At 34.9% G+C, this 21,971-nt stretch overlaps 1 protein-coding gene across 1 annotated transcript in view; it reads left to right on the top strand.

Moving 5' to 3' along the window:
* DOK6 (docking protein 6) overlaps positions 1-21,971 on the top strand; it is a 378,753-nt gene that overhangs the window by 223,362 nt on the left and 133,420 nt on the right. Inside the window, exon 5 of the mRNA XM_045085209.1 lies at positions 1,408-1,597. Within this exon, the coding sequence (XP_044941144.1) occupies positions 1,408-1,597 (190 nt within the window). The remainder of the gene's footprint in view (positions 1-1,407; positions 1,598-21,971) is intronic.

The raw sequence follows: 21,971 nt of genomic DNA on the forward strand, positions 1-21,971 counted from the left end.
GTAGGAAATGAATGTTCAATCCATATACATATTAGTTTTATGGGTCAATGATCTAAGTAAAAAATTGAATCACTAGATTATTTTGGTCAAAAATATCTAGACACTTGAATATAAATATTGTCTCTATGGTTACTGTATTTCAAGCTATTGTGCTTAGATTTAATTTAACCCATTTAGAATCTGAATTTTTTTTTGCATCATCAAAGCATTACTCTGCAAATTACCTGCCACAGAAAAGATTCTTTCTATGATACAGACAATTCCAGCTTAATACCAGCAAACATTCAGTGTTTAAGATCGTGGCATTATGATGGATGATGGCACATTCCTAAACATACCAATCCTTTTTCAACTGCAGCTGCACCATTATGCCTCTCAAAATCATTAATTCAACAGCACTGCATTTCAAACATGATTCACAATTAAATTCAAACTCACAAAGATGTATCTGCCAGCAATTCTTAAACTTTTGGTTATTGTGACTTTATTTTTTTAAATAATTGCCCAATTCTTGTAGTGCATATTTTCAAGGGGTATATTTATTTCATTCATATAGTTAACCAATATTTATTAATTATTTACTATAAACCATGAATACAGTGCTAGGAATTAAAAATATTCTATAGGACACTTTATAGGTCGTACCAAGTTCTTGGCTTCCTGGAAATTATGAACTAAACTTACTGTTTATAAAGTGCATCTAAGCCATTTAAATGGAAATCAAGGGCTGCAAAATTTTGCAGTAGACTTTGAGATACACAAAAAATTATAAAGCATGGTTTAGAATCATTGTCTAATAATCGGAATTTTAGCTTTAGAATCTCCAAGAATGAAAATGGCTATCTATGTATTTTTATTTTGCTTACTTAAGAGTATCTGAAGTCCCACGGAAAGAAATAATGAATACTAGCGATTATCAAATGCTGAATTTGACTGTCGACACAGTGTATTTTGAGAGTCAGTCTAAGTGTACATTAAATACTTCACAACACAAGGGTAACATTGAGTAAATTCCTGCTTAAATTAAATAAGACATTTCTTTCAGAAGTTAGGTATATGATATGCATTTAAGATTGTGTGAAGAAGCAGACTGTAAACATTATTTGGGCAGAGACCTCACTTAGCTTTTTTCCTTATGTTTCCATTGTACAGTTTAACCATTTCCTCCTCCTCATAGAAAATACATGCAACACAAAATGTAGAGGAGTGAGTGAATGAACTAATGAGTAAGAACATTTTAATTAGCTCATTTTCTTAGAGTAGTGTTTTGCATTGCGTATCAGTATTCCCAAGGGACTGGGTAATGCTTTCTAAAGGCTGTAGGTAGGTATATAAATTAAGACAGTGCTACCATCAAGAGTCAGATCTCTTTCCACTTAATTTGCTCCATTCCTTTTTTCTTTGCAGAGAGATTCAATGTGTATCTTATGCCTACGCCAAATCTGGATATTTATGGTGAATGCACAATGCAGATCACTCATGAGAATATCTATCTCTGGGATATCCACAATGCCAAGGTCAAACTGGTGATGTGGCCCCTCAGCTCCCTGAGGAGATATGGACGGGACTCAACGTGGTTTACCTTTGAGTCAGGAAGGTAAGCTCCAAGTGCCACAGCCAACCACAGGAGGCGGGTGACAAATAGAAACCTAAAGGACAGCTTCTGTCCACTAGTGCCCAAGGAGGACCGCTGTTTTTTGAAAGGGTAGAAATCACCAAATACATAATTTCTTCATATTTTTGTTAATAATATGAATAAAATGTATCAATTTTATGACAGTTTAATTATCCTATTCAAAACAGTTCAGTCTTTTACACTGACCTCACACTAAATGCAGAATAATTTTAATCTTGCAATAAATTTTATGATATTATTACAATACTATATTTTTGGTCTATCCTATAATATTTCAGTGCAGTAGGATTCCTGTGAAATTCAACATGTCCTTACTAGCATTACTTTTGTGAGTTTTTAATAAGCAAAAAATTTAAAAGGAGTTTTATATTAAATTGTTGATATATTACTTTTCAGGTTGCAGGTATGTGAGTTCAGTATCCATTTATCCAGATTTCTATGTTAATAACATTAATTAAGTGTAAATGTTAACTCAGAGTGACTGAAGCAATGTTGGCAAATCTATAATATATGAAATGCACAACGCAGATTTTAAATAGAGTATGTCAAAGCAAATACATTGGTTTCTTGGTCATAGCATACAGTTGGAATCCATAAATGTCTTAAATGAATGCTTGTTTCATAATCATTATTTACAGACTCAAGTTTAGACATGAGCTTCAGGCAGAAAAATGGATGTCTTTGTGCAGTGACCTTGTGATGTTGTTGTCACTCATATCCAAGACAAGACCTACTTAGATTTGGGGATTCTATGTAAGAGATGTTTAATATATCAGTCTTCCCACTGGGAACATGATTTATTCATTCTGAAAATGAATCTGTGGCATCATAAGACAAGTATAGTGAAGTTTTGTTGTACTCGATATAGCCATTTTAATTTCATAACTTTGTTCTTACAAAACCATTAAATACTTATTCAAGGTCAGGTTCTAATAATATCCATCTAGGTTAGGCCAAGGCCATATGTCTTTTAAAATTTTAAGTAGAGGGAAAAAACCTGAGCTGAGCTGAAGTAATTTTACCAGTCTGGACCCTTTTGCCTAGGTAATATTAAACAATCTCCCACGCTGATTTCTCTGAGAGCCTTCAATTCTGTGTTGTAGTGGCCATGAGTTCACTCAACTGTCTATTTTCAGTCTGCCTAGATCCTGACAATAATAATAGTAATCATAGTCTAGATAACTACTAGGAAATAAAAATTTTCTCAAGAAAATGAGTATTTTTAGGCATATATACTATTTTTTAAATTATATGGTTATAAAAAAGGGATTAAAACTTATTTGCTGAAAATAAAAAATAAATTTAAAAAATTTATTTGCTGACATAAGGTTTATGATACACTTTTTTTTTTTTTTTACTATCCATAAAAGTTAGTATATTTTTGAAAAAAGGGATGGTTTATTTTCATTAGGTAATAACATTACATCCAGAATTCCCTTTTTTGGATTTTTCTCCTAGGTATTCCTCTTTGTCTATTTTTTAAATATTCACTATTGACATAGAATTGATATACAATAATTTGACAATTCTGTGCATGACTAAGTGCTCCCCATGATAAATGTGTCAGCATTTAGCATTATACAGTGGTATTACAATATTATTGACTATATTCCCTGAGCTTGTACTTTTCGCTTCCATGACTCACGTATTTTATTTTATAACTGGAAGTTTTTACTTGTTAATTCCCTTCACCTATTTCTCCAATTACCCTACTACCTCCTTTCTGGCAGCCACCAGTTTGTTCTCTGTATTTATGCATCTGCTTAGGTTTTTTGTTTGTTCATTTGTTTGTTTGTTTGTTTTTATATTCCATATATAAGGGAAGTCATATGGTATTTGTCTTTCTCTGTCTGACTTATTTCACTTAGTGTAATGCCCTCTAGGTCCATCCATCTTGCTGCAGATGGTAAGATTTCATTCTTTTTTATGGCTGAGTAATATTGCAGTGGTGTGTGTGTGTGTGTGTGTGTGTGTGTGGACATACACACCACGTTTTCTTTTTCTACTCATCTATCATCTGTGAATGGACCTTTGGGTTGCTTCTACATCTTGGTTATTATAAGTAGTGGTGTTTTAAATATAAGAGTGCATGTATCTTTTTGACGTAGTGTTTTTATTTTCTTTGGATTAATACCCAGTGGTGGCATTATTGGATCATATGGCATTTCCATTTTTAAATTTTTGAGGAACCTCCAAATGCTACATGTCTATTCCCTCATTTCAGAAGGCACCTACTCAGGATTTTAAATAATGAGTAAAGTTTTTTTCTTTTCCTTTTCTGGTGGTTATGTAGAATTTTCGCTCCATTTGTACCTGTCACCAGTTTTTCCCAATTTCTTGCTTCTCCAAATTCTTTAAGGGGAACATATTAGCTCTCCACAGGTGATTAAATTGATATTCTCGACCAAAATATCAAACCAGCTGATAGGCAGCTTGTCTTATCTGACAGTCAATATTCATTGGTCTTCTATGATCTTCGTAATTTTTAAATAATTTTAAGATACATTAAAAATAAAATATCTCAGAGTAGGTAAGTCCTGTAATCCTCAAGGTTTTTTCTGTTTTATTTTTGTTTTGGTATTTGTTTAGTTTTATTGGTTTAGGAGAGAGCTCTTTTCTACATTTTTTTGTTTGTCAGGATAACTTCTTAAAAAATAAACAATAATATCTAAAAATCATCTTGACATACACACACTCCTACCTGCCCTGGGAATGAGAGAATGAGATTTAGGTCATAGCTCTGTCACTTGTTAATAACTTAGCATGGGCCATTTGACCCTTCTGTCTTCTAGTTTTCTTCTTTGTATTAGAAGAATACTTCTTATTAATACTTACTTACTACTTCCTATATAAATTTAGAGAGTTTGAGTTTGTGACTATAAAGCAGCAGACGGCACAGTACTGTCTCTAATGGACATTTAGGAAATCACGATTATGTCCTCTTCCTCAGAAATGATGTAATCTGTGTTATTTCCACTTGCTGAATGAAGCTTCTACCTACCTGTAAAGAGCTCTATTCTTAGAGAATTCTGTGAAGGTATATTCTTAGCCAAACACTGGAAATATGAGGAGAGATAAGTCACGCAAAAAGCTTAGGAGAAGCGAGCATTCAAATGCTAGAACGATCATTAGAAACTTGGCATCTAAGACTAAAAATCAGTGTTACCTGTCGTGAGTCAGGAATTTGAGAAGAAAATGGGACTGGTGCAGCAAAACTGAAGTACAAATAAGGGGAAAATACTGAATGGCTGTCTTTATGCTAACTGGTGCTTGGAGCATAATTTTATGGGTTACTAGGTGCCTATTTCCTTGGAGAGTCAGCAGATATACAGGAACTCTCTAATTTACCATGTGTAATACTTTGGAATAAGTTACATTCCAACAGTATTGCCTGTGGGAAAACCATAGTGTAGAGCAATGAAAATTAAACTTCCTTACCCTTAAGTAGATTAGGGAAAAATCTAAAAGAATCTCGACAAAAAGCTACTAGAACTAAGAAGTGAATTTAGTGAGGTTACAGAATATAAGGTCAGTATAAAAAAAATCAATTTTATTTTATATACAAGTAGTGCATAAATGTTTTGAATAACTCTAATAATGTCTTAAAAATATGAAATATATATAGGCTGCTTTAACAAAATGTGTGTGAGACCTTTACATTGAAAAACCACAAATATGCCTGAGAAATTAAAGAAAACCAAAATAAATGGAGATATATGCCACATCTGTGAATTGGAAGATACTATATTCATAAGATAATAATTCTCTCCTCAATGTATAGATTCATTGTAATCTCAATAACAATCCCAAATGACTTGTCTAAATTAAATGACAAGTTGATTCTAAAATAAAATGGCAAAAGACCTAGCATAAGCTAAAACAATTTAGAAAAAATATATCTGATGGATTTCTACTGCCAAATTTTAATACTTGTTATAAAGCTACAGTAATCAAGACAGTGTGATATTGACATAAGGGTAGACCTAACTATCACTGGAAAAGAATGAAAAGTTCAAAATAGACACCACATATATGGCCAATTTATTTATTTTTTAATATGCTGTGGTATTTCAATATGAAAAAACAAAAACAAAAAACAAATGGTGCTGGAATGACTGGATACCCATTCAGGAGGAAAACCAATAGCTCTTTACCTCACTGCCATGGACTGAATTGTGTCCACCTCCTCCCCCTGCAATATTCATATGAAGTCATAATCCAAGTGTGATGGTATGTGGAGATGGGACCTTGGAGCCTTCAGAAGACGGTTCAGTCTAAACAAGATCATGATCATACGGCCGTCATGGTAGGATTAACGTCCTTGTAAGAAGAGATACCAGAAGGCTTGTTTTCTCTCTCCTGCCCTGTGAGGACATAGGAAGAAGACAGCCATCGACAAGCCAACAACGAGTCTTCAACAGAAACTGACCATGCTGGCTCCTTCATCTTGGGCTTCCAGCCTCCAGAACTAGGAGAAAATAAATCCCTGTCCTTTAAGCCCCTCTGTCTGCAGTATTTTGCTATGGCAACTCCAGCTAATACACTCTGCCATACTCCCCTTTAAAAAACTCCAAATGGATATAGACTTAAATGTAAAAGCTAAAATTATAAAATTTATAGAAGAAAATAGAGGAAAATATTTCTAACCTTGAAATAGGCCGATAGTACTTAAATACTAAACCAAAAGCACAATCCAAAGAAAAAATATTGATAATTTGGGCTTCATCAAAATTTAACATCTGTTCATCAAAAGACATCCTATAGAAAATGAAGGGAAAAAAATTAAAACACAAGCAACAGACGGGAAAGAGGATTCACAAATCCTGTATCTGACAAAGCATTTTTATTTGTAATCCTTGAAGAATTCTTACAGCCCAAAATAGGAAGACAAATAAACCATTAATAAAATAGGCAAAAAAAAAAAATTGGACAGGTTATAAAAGAAGATATGCTGATTGACAGTAAAAACAAGAAAAGATGTTTATTATTATCTTTACTCATGAGGAAATATAGATTAAAACTACAAAAGATACCAGTTTATTCTTTCCCCCACCAAAAGACAAAATAAAACAAAACCCTGACCCTGTTGAATGGAGAAGGAAGAACTCTTATTCTGTCTCATTGTTAATGTGAATGGGAAAAAGAACACCCCTTCAAGTAATAGTTTGCTTTTGTGTGTGTGCCATGCAACAGAGCAATTTACTCCTAGATATTTACCCACCAACTGCCCCAAAGCAACATATAAATACTTGTGTTGAGAGAGTCAAAGCAGTTTTATTCATAAGAGTTAAAAACTGGAATCTAAAAATGGCCATCAGTACATGAATGGGAAGACAAATTATAATGTAGTTTTATATAAAGGAGTGCTACCAATCCGTGACTCGTAACATAGATGAATCTCCAAAACGTTATTCTAAAAAAATGCCTGTGATTTCATTTCCAGAAAATCCTACAAGAGGCAAAACTTAATTTGTAGTGACAGAAAGCAAATCAGTGGTTGCCTGGAGTTGAAGCTGGGGTTGAGAAGGAATGGATTGCAAAGGGCACTAATCGCAGTGGGGAGTGATGAAAATGGCCTGTATTCTCACGTTCATCAAAAAACATGAAACTGTTCACTAAATATTGGTATTATTGTATGCAAATTATACTCCAATGTTTTTGACGTGAAAAAAATTGTGGGGAAGAAAATAGAACACTACAGGTCTGACATTATATTCTTTCATACTGTTTGGATATTTGGCAATGAGCATTGCCACTTTTATAATAAAACACTTCCCCTAGAAATCATGGGACCAAGGAAGGAAAGAGAGCCTCAAGAATTGTCTGGACTGGGCGTCCTGAAGCTGAGAGATACAACTAGGCTTTTATTCCTAGAGAGGTACTACAAAGTCACAAATCTGCTTTTGTAACCTGGTCGGGTGTTAAACTTCCCACATCCTCTGTGTAAATCTCCATTTTTCGCCCTTAGTATTGAGAATTATTTTTTAGATACCTTTATTGTCCAGATAAAAAGTTAATACAAGTTTTTAAAGGAGATGTTGGGGAAAAAAAGCTTAAAATCACTCATAATTTCTCCATCTTAAGATAACTGCTTTTAATATTTGATGTACTTCTTTCCAGTGTATTTCAAAGTCAATGCAAATGAAGATATTTATTCTTTATTTTTTCACTTAATATATATTATATTATATATATAATATAAATATTAGAATATATTTCACTTAATATATTAATATTATATTTTCACTTAATATATTAATATATATTTCAAATAAAGATATTTATCCTTTATTTTTTACTTAATATTATATTGAAGTAGTCTCTGAGTCCTTTAAAATCAAGATCCAAATGGCTATATGGCATCTGAACATATGGCTATGCCATCATTAATTTAACATTAAGAAGTTTCCAAAATAAACTATTATAAATAAAGCCACCCTGACCATCTGTGAAAAGTTGTGCAAATCTCTGATTATTTCCTTAGCAAAGTCTTTTTAAAGGCTTACTGGGTCAAAGAATGTGAATGTTTTCAAGGTTCTTCACAATATAGCAACTTGCTTTCAAGAAAATGGTATCAATTCATACATCCTCTAATGGTACAAAGAGAGTGCTGTTTGTGACCCTATAACCACAAGCATTAAAATGATGATTTAGGATATTTCTATTTTGATCAACGACTTTGAGAGCTTTCTCTCTCTCTCTCTTTTTATTTTTTTTTTCCTTTTATTTTCTTCTTTTGTTTGTGTCTTTATCTTTATGATTGGAGGTCTGGCCTTGTGTATATTGTTCATTTGCATTTTTTCCTTCTCTAAATTTAGATGTCCTTTGCCCTTTAATAATTGGACTATCAGCCGCTATTCTATGCAACTATTTTGTAAATTCCAGACAGTCCCACTCTTGTTAAAGAGAGTCAAAATCAGAAGGTTTGCCCATGCTTGATCCAGAGAAATAAAAGCAAGACGTTGTGTTCCCTGGGTCAGGACTAGGGGTTAGGGAGAGAGGGGAGGGCATGGGTGATGAAGACAATTTAAAGGGCAGATTGGCAAATCATCCAAGCAAACCCTGAAGATCTGCATTTTCTGGGTTTTATTTTATTAGCTTTTTGCAGAAATCATATTATTTATAATATGGCAGTTTTAGCCATTTATTGATACTACTGCATGTACTGGAACGCAATAAATTAGATATGCCAAAATACTTTTTTTCACCGACAGGCTTTTTTTAAATGCATTGTTAAATTCCACTGTACCAAAAAAATGTAAAAATAAATAGTAAAAGAAGATCCAGATTATTCTTTCCGGAGAGAAATACCTCACACATCCTCATAATTATAATCGTATGCCATACGCTTCAGGAAGCACATGGCAGATACGAGAACAGAATGAGAACAAGGACCAGGAAGATTTCAGTGGGGATTGTCCCTGGAGAAGCATGGTGTTTGGGAGATGAATTCATAGTCTCACACCAGCTTAGAGCGGTGATGATTTAAGTTTGCATTTTAAGACTAAAAAAAAAAAAAAAAACCAATTTGCTATGCAGCTTATTTTTTTGGCAAAAAATCAGAAAAGATATCCAGACCTGCAGAGGAAGTCATAGGATTCATGATTATGTGCAATTTTATTTTGTGAAAGACAAAACGATGTTTTTAACTGCTGATGTGTCATCTTTACTTCATACAACCTCATAAATATCATAACCAAACATCAGAATGGGTTCAAATGGCTGCATAACAAAATTCAAGTGAGCCTCCAATTCTTTTTTTTATAAAATTATTATATTTTAAAAGATTTTATTTATTTATTTGACAGAGAGAATAAAAGTAGGCAGAGAGGCAGGCAGAGAGAGAGGGGGAAGCAGGCTCCCTGCTGAGCAGAGAGCCCAATGCAGGGCTCGATCCAGGACCCTGAGATCATGACCTGAGCTGAAGGCAGAGGCTTAACCCACTGAGCCACTCGTATAAAATTATTCTTCAAAACATAACGTCCCTACTTGGCACAATACTTAATATCACAAAATTGACACTTAAAATATCTATCTTACCAATTTTGATAATATCTTTATTTAAAAGCTTTTAAATAAAATCTGGCTACAGTTTTAAACTATTGGAAATGTAAAACAATACTTATTATAATATAGTTCCTTTGGGAAGATGGTTAATGGAAGCAGTTATGTGTGCTATAATCAAGGATTCTGTGATGTCAAAGGTAGACACAAGTTATTCCTAAACCTTTTTGTTTACAGATGCAGAAAGAAATCCTTCCTCCTCCAGTGCATGACAAATTAGTTATACACACACACACACACACACACACATCACATACATATATAAATTGAACTATGTCAAAATTTAAAACTTCCTTCTGTAAAAGACACTTTTAAGGGAATTAAAAGATAGGGCAGTTCTGGGGAAAAGATTTGGGAGTCACATATTGAACAAAGAATTTGTATCCAGAATATATAAAGAACTTCTAAATGTAACTTCTAAATTTAATAAGAAAACACAACCTGCAGTTTAAAAAAACATACAAAAGATTTGAGCAGACATTTCATCAAAGAAGATATGTGGCTGACTGGTCATCACATTAAATGATGCCAAACCTAATTTGTCATTAGGGAAATACATATTAAAACCACCTCAAGGTACAACTCTTGACTTTTTATTTTGCCTAAAATTAAAAAGAAAATCTGACAATACCAACTGCTGACAACAATGCACAGCAAATGGAACTCTCATATATGCATTTGTGGAAGTGTAAAATGGTGTAGCCATTTAGGAAAGCAATTTTGGCATATTTTTATGTAAAACTAAGCATATACTTCACATATGGTGAAGTGATGCTGCTTCTAAGTTATTTCCTCAAGAAAAATAAAAATATATATTCATAAAAAAAAAACCCTGCACATGAATAACCATTTTATTCATCATTGCCAAAAAATGGACAAACCAAATGCCCTCCATTGAATGGATATGTTGTGGTAAATCGATAGACGCTTGGCAATAATTCAACTGATACACACCACAACAACATAGGTGTATAACAAATGCGTTATTCTAAGGGAAAAAAGCCAGATCCAAAAGACATCATACTCTGTGGTTACATTTATGTAATATTACATTATATCATGGAAAATAGATAAGTGATTGCCAGTGGGTGGCGTGCAGGGAGAGATTGACTACAAAGCAACAGCATAAGGGAAATTTGGAGAAAGATGAAACTGTTCTTTATCTTGATTGTCATGGTGGGTATGTAAACTCTCTATATTTGTTAAAACCCATAGAACAAATGTTACTATATATAAGGAACATAAAGAACAAATGTTACTATATATAAGTTTTTAAATTTAAGAATAAGTTTTTTAAAGGGAAGAGTTTCTCAGGTATGGTCAAATGATTTTTGACAAAGGTACCAAGACCATTCAGTGGGGAAAGGGCAGTCTTTTCATAAATTGTGCTAGAAAAACTAGATATCCAATGCAAAAGCATAAAGTTGGCCCCTTACCCATCACCATATACAAAAATTAACTCAGAATGAGTCAAAGACATAAGTGTAAATCTAAAACTTTACAACTTTTAGAAGAAAACATAGGGGAAAATCACAACTTTGGATTTGGCATTGATTTCTTGGATATAACACCAAAGGCATGGGCAATGAAAGAAAACAAATAGACAAATTGGATTTAATGAAAATATAAAGAATTTGTATGTCAAAAGACAATAAAAACAAAATAAAAAGGCAACTCACAGAATGAGAGAAAATAATTACAAATCATACTTCTAATAAGGGATTAATATCCAGGCTATATGGAGAACTTCTAAAACTCAAAAACAACAAAACAACTCAATTTTTTATTTTTTTTAAGATTTTTATTTATTTATTTATTTTTCAGCGAGAAAGAGAGAGAGATCGCGTATGAGAAGGCAGAGAGGCAGGCAGAGGTGGAGGAGGCTCCCTGCTGAGCAAGGAGCCTGATGCAGGACTCAATGCCAGGACCCTGGGATCATGACCTGAGCTGTAGACAGTGACTTAACCAACTGAGCCACAACAACTCAATTTTTTAAATGAGCAGAGGGCTCACATAGATATTTCTCCAAAAGATACATGGAAATGACCAACAAGTACATGAAAAAATATTCAATATCCCTAATCTTAGGGAAATCAAATGAAACAGAAATAAAGTATCACCTCACACCGATCAGAAATGCTATTAACAAAAAACCAAATTGGGCCCCTGCAATATTGATGAGAACATAAAATGGTAGAGCAGCTATGGAGAAGAGTATGGAGGTTCCTCAAAATATTATAAATACAATTATCATATGATCCAGCAATCATACTTCTGAGTATACACCCAAAAGGAGTGATAGAATAAAAGAGATATTTGTATACTTATGTTCATAGTGGCATTATTCATAGCAGCAGCTAAAATCTGGAAGCACCCACTGTTCACTGATGGATAAATGGACTTTAAAAACATTGCATATATATGCAATGGAAGATTATTCAGCTTTTAAAAGGAAAAAATTCTGCCATCTATTCCAGCATGGGTGAACCTTGAGTAAATTATGCTAAATGGAATAAGCCAATCATTACAAAATAAATACTGTATGATTCCACTTATGTAAGGTACTTAGAGTGGCCAGAATCATAGAGACAGAAACAAGAATACTAGTAGTCAGGAGCTGGGGGAGAAAGAAGTTACTGTTTAAAGGATACATAGTTTCAAATTATAAAATGAAATGGGGATAGATGGTGGTGATGGTTATAAATATTATGAATGTTTACCACCACTAACTCTATACCTAAAAGTCGTTACAATTGCCAACACAACATTGGGGGAAAAAAAAAAAAGACAAAGTTGGAAGACTGACACTACCCAGCTTCAAGACTTACTATAAATGTAATTAAGACAGTGTGGTTTTAATGAAAGAATAAATAAATAAATCAATGGATTAGAATTAACAGCTGAGAAATAGCCCACATAAGTACAATCAACTGATGTATGACAAAGGAGAAAAGGCAAGACAAGGGACAAGGAACTTAAACACTTTACAAACATTAACTCAAAAATGGATTGTAGACCTAAATGTAAAATGCAAAACTATAAAAGTCCTAGAAGAAAGTGTAGAATACCTCAGTACCCTGAGTATGGCAATGACATTTTAGGCACAGCACCAAATGCAGGATTCATGAAAGAAGTAGTGATAAGCTGTACCTTGTCAAAATTAAAAACTTAATTGCTCTTAAGGAGACAATATCAAGAGAATGAAAAGACAAGCCACAGACTGGGTGAAGTCATTTGCAAGAGACAGATCTGATATAGGACTGCTATACAAAGAACTCTTAAAAGCCATCAATAAGAAGACAAGGCCCAATTGAAAAATAGACCAAAAGACCTTAACAGACACTTTATTAAAGAAGACATGCCAATAAGCATATGAAAAGCTACTCCACATCATATGTCATCAAGAACATGCAAATTAAAACAATAATTTGATATCAGTGTAGAACTATTAAAATGGCCAAAATGCTGAACACTGATAATACCAAATGCTGACAAGGATGCAGAGCAACAGAATATCTCTTTCATTGCTGGTGGGAATGCAAAAATGGTACAACCACTTTAGAGGACAATTTGGCAGTATCTTTTAAAACTAAATATACTCTTACCATACAATTCAGCAATCATACTCTTGGTATCTTGGTATCTACCCAGAGGAATTAAAAATGCATGTCCATACACAACCCTGCCCATAATACTGATAGCAGCTTTATTCATAATTTCCCAAACTTGGAAGCAACCAGGATGTCCTTCAGGAGGTGAATGGGTTAAAAAAATATGTGATCCATCCAGACATTGGCATATTTTTCAGCACTAAAAAGAAATGAATTATCAAGCCATGAAAAGACAGGGAGAGACCTTAAATTGCATTTTAGTAAATAAAATTAAATTTGAAAAGACTACTCCCTGTACGATTCCAACTATATGTCATTGTGGAAGCAAAGCAATGGTGCAGGAGAAAAGAGCAGTGGTTGCTAGGGGTCAGGGGGATGGATAGGCAGAGCGCAGAGGATTTTTAGGTTATTAAAAATGCTCTAGATGATACCATATTGATGGACTCATGTTATTATACATTTGCCTAAATCCACAGAATGTTCAACACAAAGAGTGAACCCTAATATAAACTATTGGCTTTGAGTAATTTTGATGTGTCAGTGGAGGTTCATTAATTGTAATAAATGTCCCACTCCGGTGGGGGATATTTGCTAATGGGAGAGACTCTTTGGGTGGGTGCAGGAAGTATCATGGAAATTTTCTATAACTTCCACTAATTTTTGTTATGAACCTAAAACTGCTCTATAAAATTGTCTTAATAAAAAAAGTTACATTGTACACATTAAATAGATAAAAGTTTAATTTGTCTATTATACCTTAAAAAAGCAGGGGAAGAAAGAAAACTAGTATCTGGAAGTATTGACATATTTTTTTTATGCTTTATATTAATATCTTTTCTGGTAATCCAATTCTTCATTGTGTTGAAAGATATGATAGATTTCCTACATCTATTGATAATGACTGCTAGAAAACAAGGAACATTCACTGCCCAAGTATTTCTTTTGACTTGCATCATGAAACCTGAGATGTATTAGTAAAGTTATATCACAGTGGAAGAACCTGTGGTTTTGTAGCACTATTAGCACTATTGGGTTAAAATACCAATTCTTCTAGGTTTTAGGCAAGTTGATTTTCGTTTTTGGGTTTTATCCTCCCCATTTGTAACAATAAGGAAAGGAATAGCTTTTCTGTAGCTTTTTGTGATGTCTGTGAGAATTCGCAAGTGTTGAATATATTCATTGCTCAAAATAGTTGGGGGTTTTTCCCCCTTTTTTGAAGTGGTTTTCTTTTTCTTTCTTTTTGTTTTGTTTTGTTTTTTTTTTTTTTAGAAAGAGTAAGCATGAGTCGGGGGTGCTGGGGAGCAGAGGGAGTGGGAGAAGCAGACTCCCTGCTGAGCGGGGAGCCTGACATGGGGCTCTATCCCAGGACCTGGGGTCATGACCCCAGCTAAAGATAGCTGTTTAACCTACTGACCCACACAGGCACCCTAGTTTTTTTTTTTTTTCCTCTTTTAATCTTTAACCTCTGCTGAGGTTATTAACATTATTTAATTTAGTGGATATAAAATTTTTTAAAAAATCAAATGGTCTGGAAACTATAAGATGATGAAAATCAAAACAAAAATTTTAAAAGGAAATAGAGAAACAACTATTTTAAAACAGCTGATTTGGGGGGCCCTTGATTGCACGATTGGTTGAACATCCAACTCTTGGCTCAGGTCCTGATCTCAGAATCATGGGATGGAGCTCAGCCTCGGTCTCTGTGCTCAGTGCAGAGTCAGCTTGGGTTTCTCTCTCCCTCTCTCTCTGCCTTCCCCCACCTCAAAAAAAAATCTTTTTTTTTTTTTTTATTTTTTAAGCAGCTGATTCTACAATGTGAATTTCCATTTCACAATGTGAAAATCTTGATTTTTTTTTCTTCACTCTTGTGGTGATGCTATAAAACAAACAAACAAAAAATAAGTCTAAATCTTTTAAGTTTAGTGAAATAAATACTAGTGTAAAATGTACATCATGAATTAATTACTCTCATGATCATATGTGTGACTCTAACAGATAATGATACTGATGAGTTCACAATCTTTATCTAGAATTTATTTAACACCAAGAAAACTATTACCTTGTATATATGTATGGAGCTATAATTTTGATTCTCTTCCCAGATTTTGGTTGTGGGAGGTTAACATCTGCCCAGTGAAACTAGATGACTTGAGTGCACATGTATCAATCTGTCAGTTTTTTGGTTTTTTTAAAGAACAAACTATTGCAATTTTAAAAATATGAAAAATTTAATATTCAAGTCAGTGGTACGTTCACTCATTTGTATGAGATTTTGGCAGGACTGTGACTATTTAATAGAAAAACGAACAAAAAATACAATTTAAAAAGTTAAAAAGGAGAAAAAAGAAAAGCCACCATTTTAGCCCTTTTTTCCTCCCCAGTCCCCCAGCCTCCCTGTGTTGTGATGCTTACGAGTGTGGTTATCACTGTCATTAAAATAAATGAACCCTAAATCACAAGACTGATCCTGAGTGACACCTTAATTCACTTTGAAAATTCTTCTTAAAGATTTTAGAAATTGGTCAAAGTACCTTGAATAAAATGGTGATCTGTGCATCACCTCCAGAGGTGACGACCTCCAGATGGAATAGAATAGATAGAATCCCTTTGTATGTTTATAGTCAGCACATTTGTTAAAATACAATCTCTGTTTTGTAATTACACTCTGCAGCTGAAACCTCAAAATCCTAGTCTGGTGTTTTAGCTTCCTTCATGGAAGAATGTTGATTTTTTCAAAGGAAGGGACCCTTTTTGATTCTCCCTATATAGCCTTGGACAGTGCCATGAATGTAAAAATAGGCATTTGCTGAATTTAATCATCCTTATATCTGTGTTTCATCTGATAGATTTCAAAGCCTTCATTTCAAAGTATATCATTTCATTTATGCCCATATCAGCATGGAAGGTGGACATAACAGAAAACATTTTTATCAAGTTTTCATGGATGAGAAAATCAAGTCTCAAAAAGGTTAATGATGTAACTGAGGTCACATGGAAAGTCAGCAGCTGGCAGAGGCGGAAGTCTGATTCATGCTCCCATGTTTTATCACACCATGATTGCTCCGAGAACAACAATCTAGTGCTATGATCTCAGTGTTTGTATCCCTCCAAAATTCACATGTTCAAACCTAATCTCTAAGATGATGGTATTAGGTATTAGGTGGGGCCATTGGGATGTGAGTAGGTCAGAAGCCTACTGGAGCCCTGAGGAATGGGATTTACTGCTCTTATAAGAGGGACCCAACGGGGCTCCTGTCCACCATGTGAAGACACAGTGAGAAGATGGCATCTATGAACCATTAAGTCTTAGTGGATACCAGCTCTACATGTGCCATGATCTTGGTCTTATAGTCACCAGAACTGTGAGAAAAAACAAAACAAAACAAAACAAAAAAAGAAAAAAAAACAAACAAAAAAACATTCTTTTGCTTATAAGTCACCCACTCAATGCTCTGTAATTACGGCAGCCCAAATGGATTAAGACACCCATGCTACTCTATTTATTATTAAGCAAGTTAAAAGGTTCATTATTAAGATATCCCACAATATCACCAGATAGATATAGCTAAAGCTTGAATCTGTCTGTAAAATAAAGACCGCTTTTTTTTCCCGCATGATCTAAAAAACACCCCTGGTTTTTGAGCTTTATCTGCCTTACCAAAAGTCTCTGCCTACTTCATGCTTCTTCCTCTGAGTGCCAGCAACAACAATAACAAACGCTAATAAAGAACCTCTAAGCTTGGCTCGTGCTGTCCATCCACCCTGAACACCAGACACCTGCCACCCTCCCACCACATCTTGAGTAATTCCAAGTCATTCCTTCAGTGAACCTTTCCTAAGTTCCTAAAAATGGGATCTGCTGCCCTTTTGCCTGGATAGTATTGCTCTCCACATATTCCCTGCTCCCCTACATTTTCCAATATTCAGGGCCGTCTGGAGAATCCTATGACCAGTTCCCACAAAGGGCTATGAACAGAGGGATGTATGCTTTTTTGTTTGTTTGTTTTTTGACGCAGGAGCTGTCCTGGTTGCCCAGGATAGTTGTTCACCACCAAAGAGGATTAACATGAGTGAGAAGTTTCTGTTGCATTCAACCCCTGAGATTTTTTGTGTTCTTTAAGGATAACTCTGTTTGGTCCTAACAGAAATGGATAACAGGAGGAGTGCAGCAGTAATAAATAGCCCTAAAATATGTCTCCCTGAAACAGTGGTTGGACAAAAATGGAAGGGAAATGTTATGGGAACTGGGAGAATGATATCACGCAAGGCTAGACATTTGGTGAAACTCTTGCCTCTTGGTATAATTTATGGTAACCTGGCAGGCTGATTGCATGTCTAATGAGCTTCTAGATAAGATCAAATTTGCAAGGACAAATACAAATTAAAAATAAGAGGTTAATTCTCTCTGTTGAAAATGGGGAGAAACTTTATCTCCCTGCCTTTTTCGTAGAGCATTTACTTTAGAAAACTTACCATTTGTAAGTACTTCTTTCTCTCGTTGAAATAGATAATAAATTCTTCTGAAAACTAAATAGGTCTTTCATCAGCTTTAAGACCCTGGAGTACCTTTCTTAAGGACTCAGGAACCAAGCCTTTGAAATATGAACATCAAAGGAGAGACTGACCCTCCCTCCCAGGTTGCATGGGAGGGTGAGCCTACTGGCCACGTGAGCACGTGGCTCCCTGCAAAACAACTTTGTCATAAAGCTGTGAGAAGTTTGTTTTTCCTCTGGAAAAAGCCAAGTAGCTGACATACATGGTGTCTCCAGTTACCAAGTGAATCCCGCATGAGCACAAATGGTGCTCTCAGGTCTCTCATTTAAAACTAGTTATTGTTTATCTTGAGTATTCTTTTTATTGTTTATCTTGAGTTTATCTTGAGTATGCTTATCTTGAATATGTCTGCTTGAGTATTAAAAGGATCAGATGTTTTTCCATCTTTGCAGTCTCTCAGCCAATTGCCTGTGATGTAGATCACATTCTAGCCTAATACGTATAAAATAAGAATGTTTTCTTTCTCTCCTTTGTTTGTGGCGAGGATTTCTGGATTGGGAGAAGATTCTGTTTTTAATCCCATTGCTCAGCATCAAGGGGGAGAAATTAGAGAAGAAAATGTTCATAGTGTTCGTTGAAAGGATCTGGGTGGGGGGGGGGGATTGAGAACTTGTAAGCAAAATTGAAAATGATTTAGAAAATTCAAAACCTTCAACCTTGGAAAGGATAATTATGTTGAGTCACCAAAGAAGAGGAGATAAAAATTAAGAAAGTCTGTAAGGGACAAAAGCAGGTTAAAACAGCCTCAAGGAAAAGCAGATTAAGTGTGTAGTCTCCCAACTTTTGCTAAAACCTCTCAATTGATTAAGGTGTGTCACGGTGAAAAACAGCTTAAGGGGACAGTCCCTAGTATAATCTTTTAATTAGAAAAAAGAATGGCCCAGGGTAAAGAACTGATTAAGTAGGCAGTTGGCTTAAAGAATGTGATTTTTGGTCAAGGTAATACCTTTAAATGGAAAGAGTTTTAGGGAAGAAGAAAGAAAATATTAGAGCAAATCTGAGAAGTAGGTCTCCAAAAACACTGAAATATTGCCTTTGGGACATGTGATCAACAAGAATTAAATATAAAAGCAATGTAAGACTATTTCAAGAAAGTTTTGCAGGAGAGGGAAAAATAAAACCCGTACTAAGGATATATATGACTTTTTTAAGACTTGATAATAATCCGCTTTCTCACAGGAGTTTGACAGGGTGAGAAAAACATTGACAAACACGCAAAGCCTCAGGGGGACCATTTCTCTACTGTCTAATTCAGGTATGGCGAAGGAGGATAATGAAGAAAGAGGGTTGTCCCAAGGCAGAGGGCAGAGCCAAGGAGAGGGAAGGATAAACCAGACCCCTACAAAGAGCAGAATAAGGGTCTAGGATCCCTGAGAGCCCGTAGGGTAAGAATCTGATTCTGGACTTTGGGCTAGAATCAATGGCTGGGTGGGTTGCTTTTTTGGTTTGTTGGGTTTTTTGTTTTGGTTTGTTTTAGGAAAGGATGAAAAGTGTAGGAAGAATGGAGAAAAGGGATCTGTGCTGACCAGAAGAGAGACAGAACTATGGCAGTCAGTCTTGCTTACCAAATATCCACCGATGCTACTCTCTTTACCTGCCCCTTCGCAGTCAAGTGGAGCCATTTGACAGTATTTGGGACCATTGGCTGCCAACAAAATGCCATAGGCTGGGTGGCTTAAAGAACGGAACTTTATTTCTCACAATTCTGGAGGCAAGAAGTCCAAGATCGAGGGTAACAGCTGATGTGGGGCCTTATGAGAGCTCTTACCCCGGCTCGCAGACAGCTGTCTTCTCACTGTGTCCTCACACTGTGCAGAAATAGGGGGAGGAAACAAGCTCTCTGGTGTCCTTACATAAGGACACTGAGCAATTGGATCAGAGCCCCACTATTATGACTTCCTTTAACCTAACACCTCCAGAAAGGCCCTAGTTCAAATATAGCCACACTGGGGGTTGAGGCGTCCACATATGAATTTATGGGGGAACGCATTTCAGTCCAGAGCATGGCTGCAAGAGAATTTTCTTACACTTTTCTAACACTTCTATGCACTGTAGCAACACATTGGTCTATTGTTGAGATGTCTGAGCCACAACACATAGCTTGAATGAGAAATCTGTCTGTTGTTTTAAACCACTGAGATCTGAAGTTATCATTATTATCATTTTTTTAAATTAAGCAGCATAAATTAACCTGTTTTCCTAACACAAAACCCCTCTATGATTTCAGTACTCACTCACTAAATCTTTTATTACAATTTCTACATTATATTGTAATCATTGGTTGATCTGCCTCTCCAAGTACCCTATGAGCTCATTAAAGGACAGAGATTATGTTTTAGATATCTCTGTTTCTATAGTTCTTATCAAGTATTTGAAAAATGATTGACAGAACCCCAGAGAATAAATGGGGTTTTCGATGTCACGGAAGGTGTAAATCATAATTTTCAATTGAGTTTCAGTTACATAGTGTAGGGAATAGGGAAGGCTTCCTCCTTAAAAATTTGCATCAGGGAAATATGTGATTTTTTAAACATCATATATCTGTCTAAATTTTCCCTCTACTTCCAAAGATGTAAAGCTAAGACAAAGCCTTTTAGGAACTTACTGCCTTTTTTTTTTTTCTGTGTGTCTAATTTAGTAAATCTCTTGCACTATAATGCTGGGACTCACTTTTCCTCCCTAGGAGAAAGCATTAATTAAATGACTTAGGAAACTGTTCTTATCAAGAAATGGAGGCTCTGATCTTAATTTTTGCTCCATTAACTTTAAAGTTCAATACATTTTTATTGAACCCACACATACTTAGTGTGAATTGCTTTTCATTAATTGGTCTATGGGGATCCCAATGACAGTTTTGGCCTTCCTTTTAGGTTTTTTTTATTCTCCTTCAGAAAGTTCCTAAACTTTAGTAATAGTCATTAAATCAAGGAATTATTGCAGAATCAAAGGGATCAAAATCAGTAGAGAGAGATGTGAAGTCTGGTTTGATCTCCTCAGATTGGTGGAGGGTCCCCACATCTACTGATGAGATTCATTTCACAGGCTACTTACAGCTGGCTTTTATGAGAACAATTGAATGATTCATTTATTAGTTATTGATCCAGTCATTGAAAAGATGCACACATTTTCATATTTCTGAAGTTGGGGTATCTTTTGTCACTATTATGACATCTTATAATGAATGGATGAATGAGGGAGTGAGTAAATGAATGAAGGAGTGAATGAATTCACTCATCGCCACCAAGTGGTGGTAGTGATTTCATTGCCACTGCCTGTGTGCGTACAGCCTTGGTCATCGGTGCTCATGCTTTCCGCACTCCCACTGAAGTTACATGCATTGTTAGTGTTTCATTCCTTGAGTTTAAATGCAAACCTTCAAGATATCAGTCAAGAAACATTTTAGGACCATTTGAAAAAAGAAAATGAGCCTTTGGTGCTGACTACAAACTTACTGTGAATACCTTCTGGTAAATAAGTATGCACCAGTCAGCATAAAACTTGTAGAATAGGTGTTAGTGGTTTAGAAGAAAATCTTCAAGTCAAAGACGGCATACCCTTCACTGAAGAAATGTATTTCACTAACACTCCTGGTGGCAAATGAAATGATCTTTTATGAAAAAAGAAAAACAAAGGACATTGATAATTCTGGGTTGATTCATAAGAGTTCATCTCTATATATGCAAAAGTTTTAGCAATCCCTTAGATAACTTATTTTACTTATATTTTCTTTTTATGTATGTATAAGAATAATATACAATAATCCATCACAAGTGAGCCTAAGTCTTTCAACACATACAAAAAATTTTAAGTGATTAAAAAAAAACTTCCCTTGAAAGTATAATTGGCATATTTTTCCCATAGTGATACATAAAATGAGGGAAGGTTTTATAGTCTTTAGTGTTTTATATTTGACAGAATATGGTTATTACCAAGCCTGTATTATATGCCAGGCTTTGTTCAAGGTGCTGGGGATAACTCAGGAAGCTAGGATCCCTGCCTTCATGAGGTTTATAGGCTATTTAGGCAGCACAGTATCAAAATAAACAAATTAGGACAATCTTACCAGGTATTAAGGAGTTTTATGTAAGAAAAAAATATAGTAAAGG

The sequence above is a fragment of the Mustela putorius genome, unplaced genomic scaffold (assembly GCF_011764305.1).
Source record: "Mustela putorius furo isolate JIRA1106 unplaced genomic scaffold, ASM1176430v1.1 tig00000835_pilon_pilon_pilon, whole genome shotgun sequence".
Taxonomy (NCBI): Eukaryota; Metazoa; Chordata; class Mammalia; order Carnivora; family Mustelidae; genus Mustela; species Mustela putorius.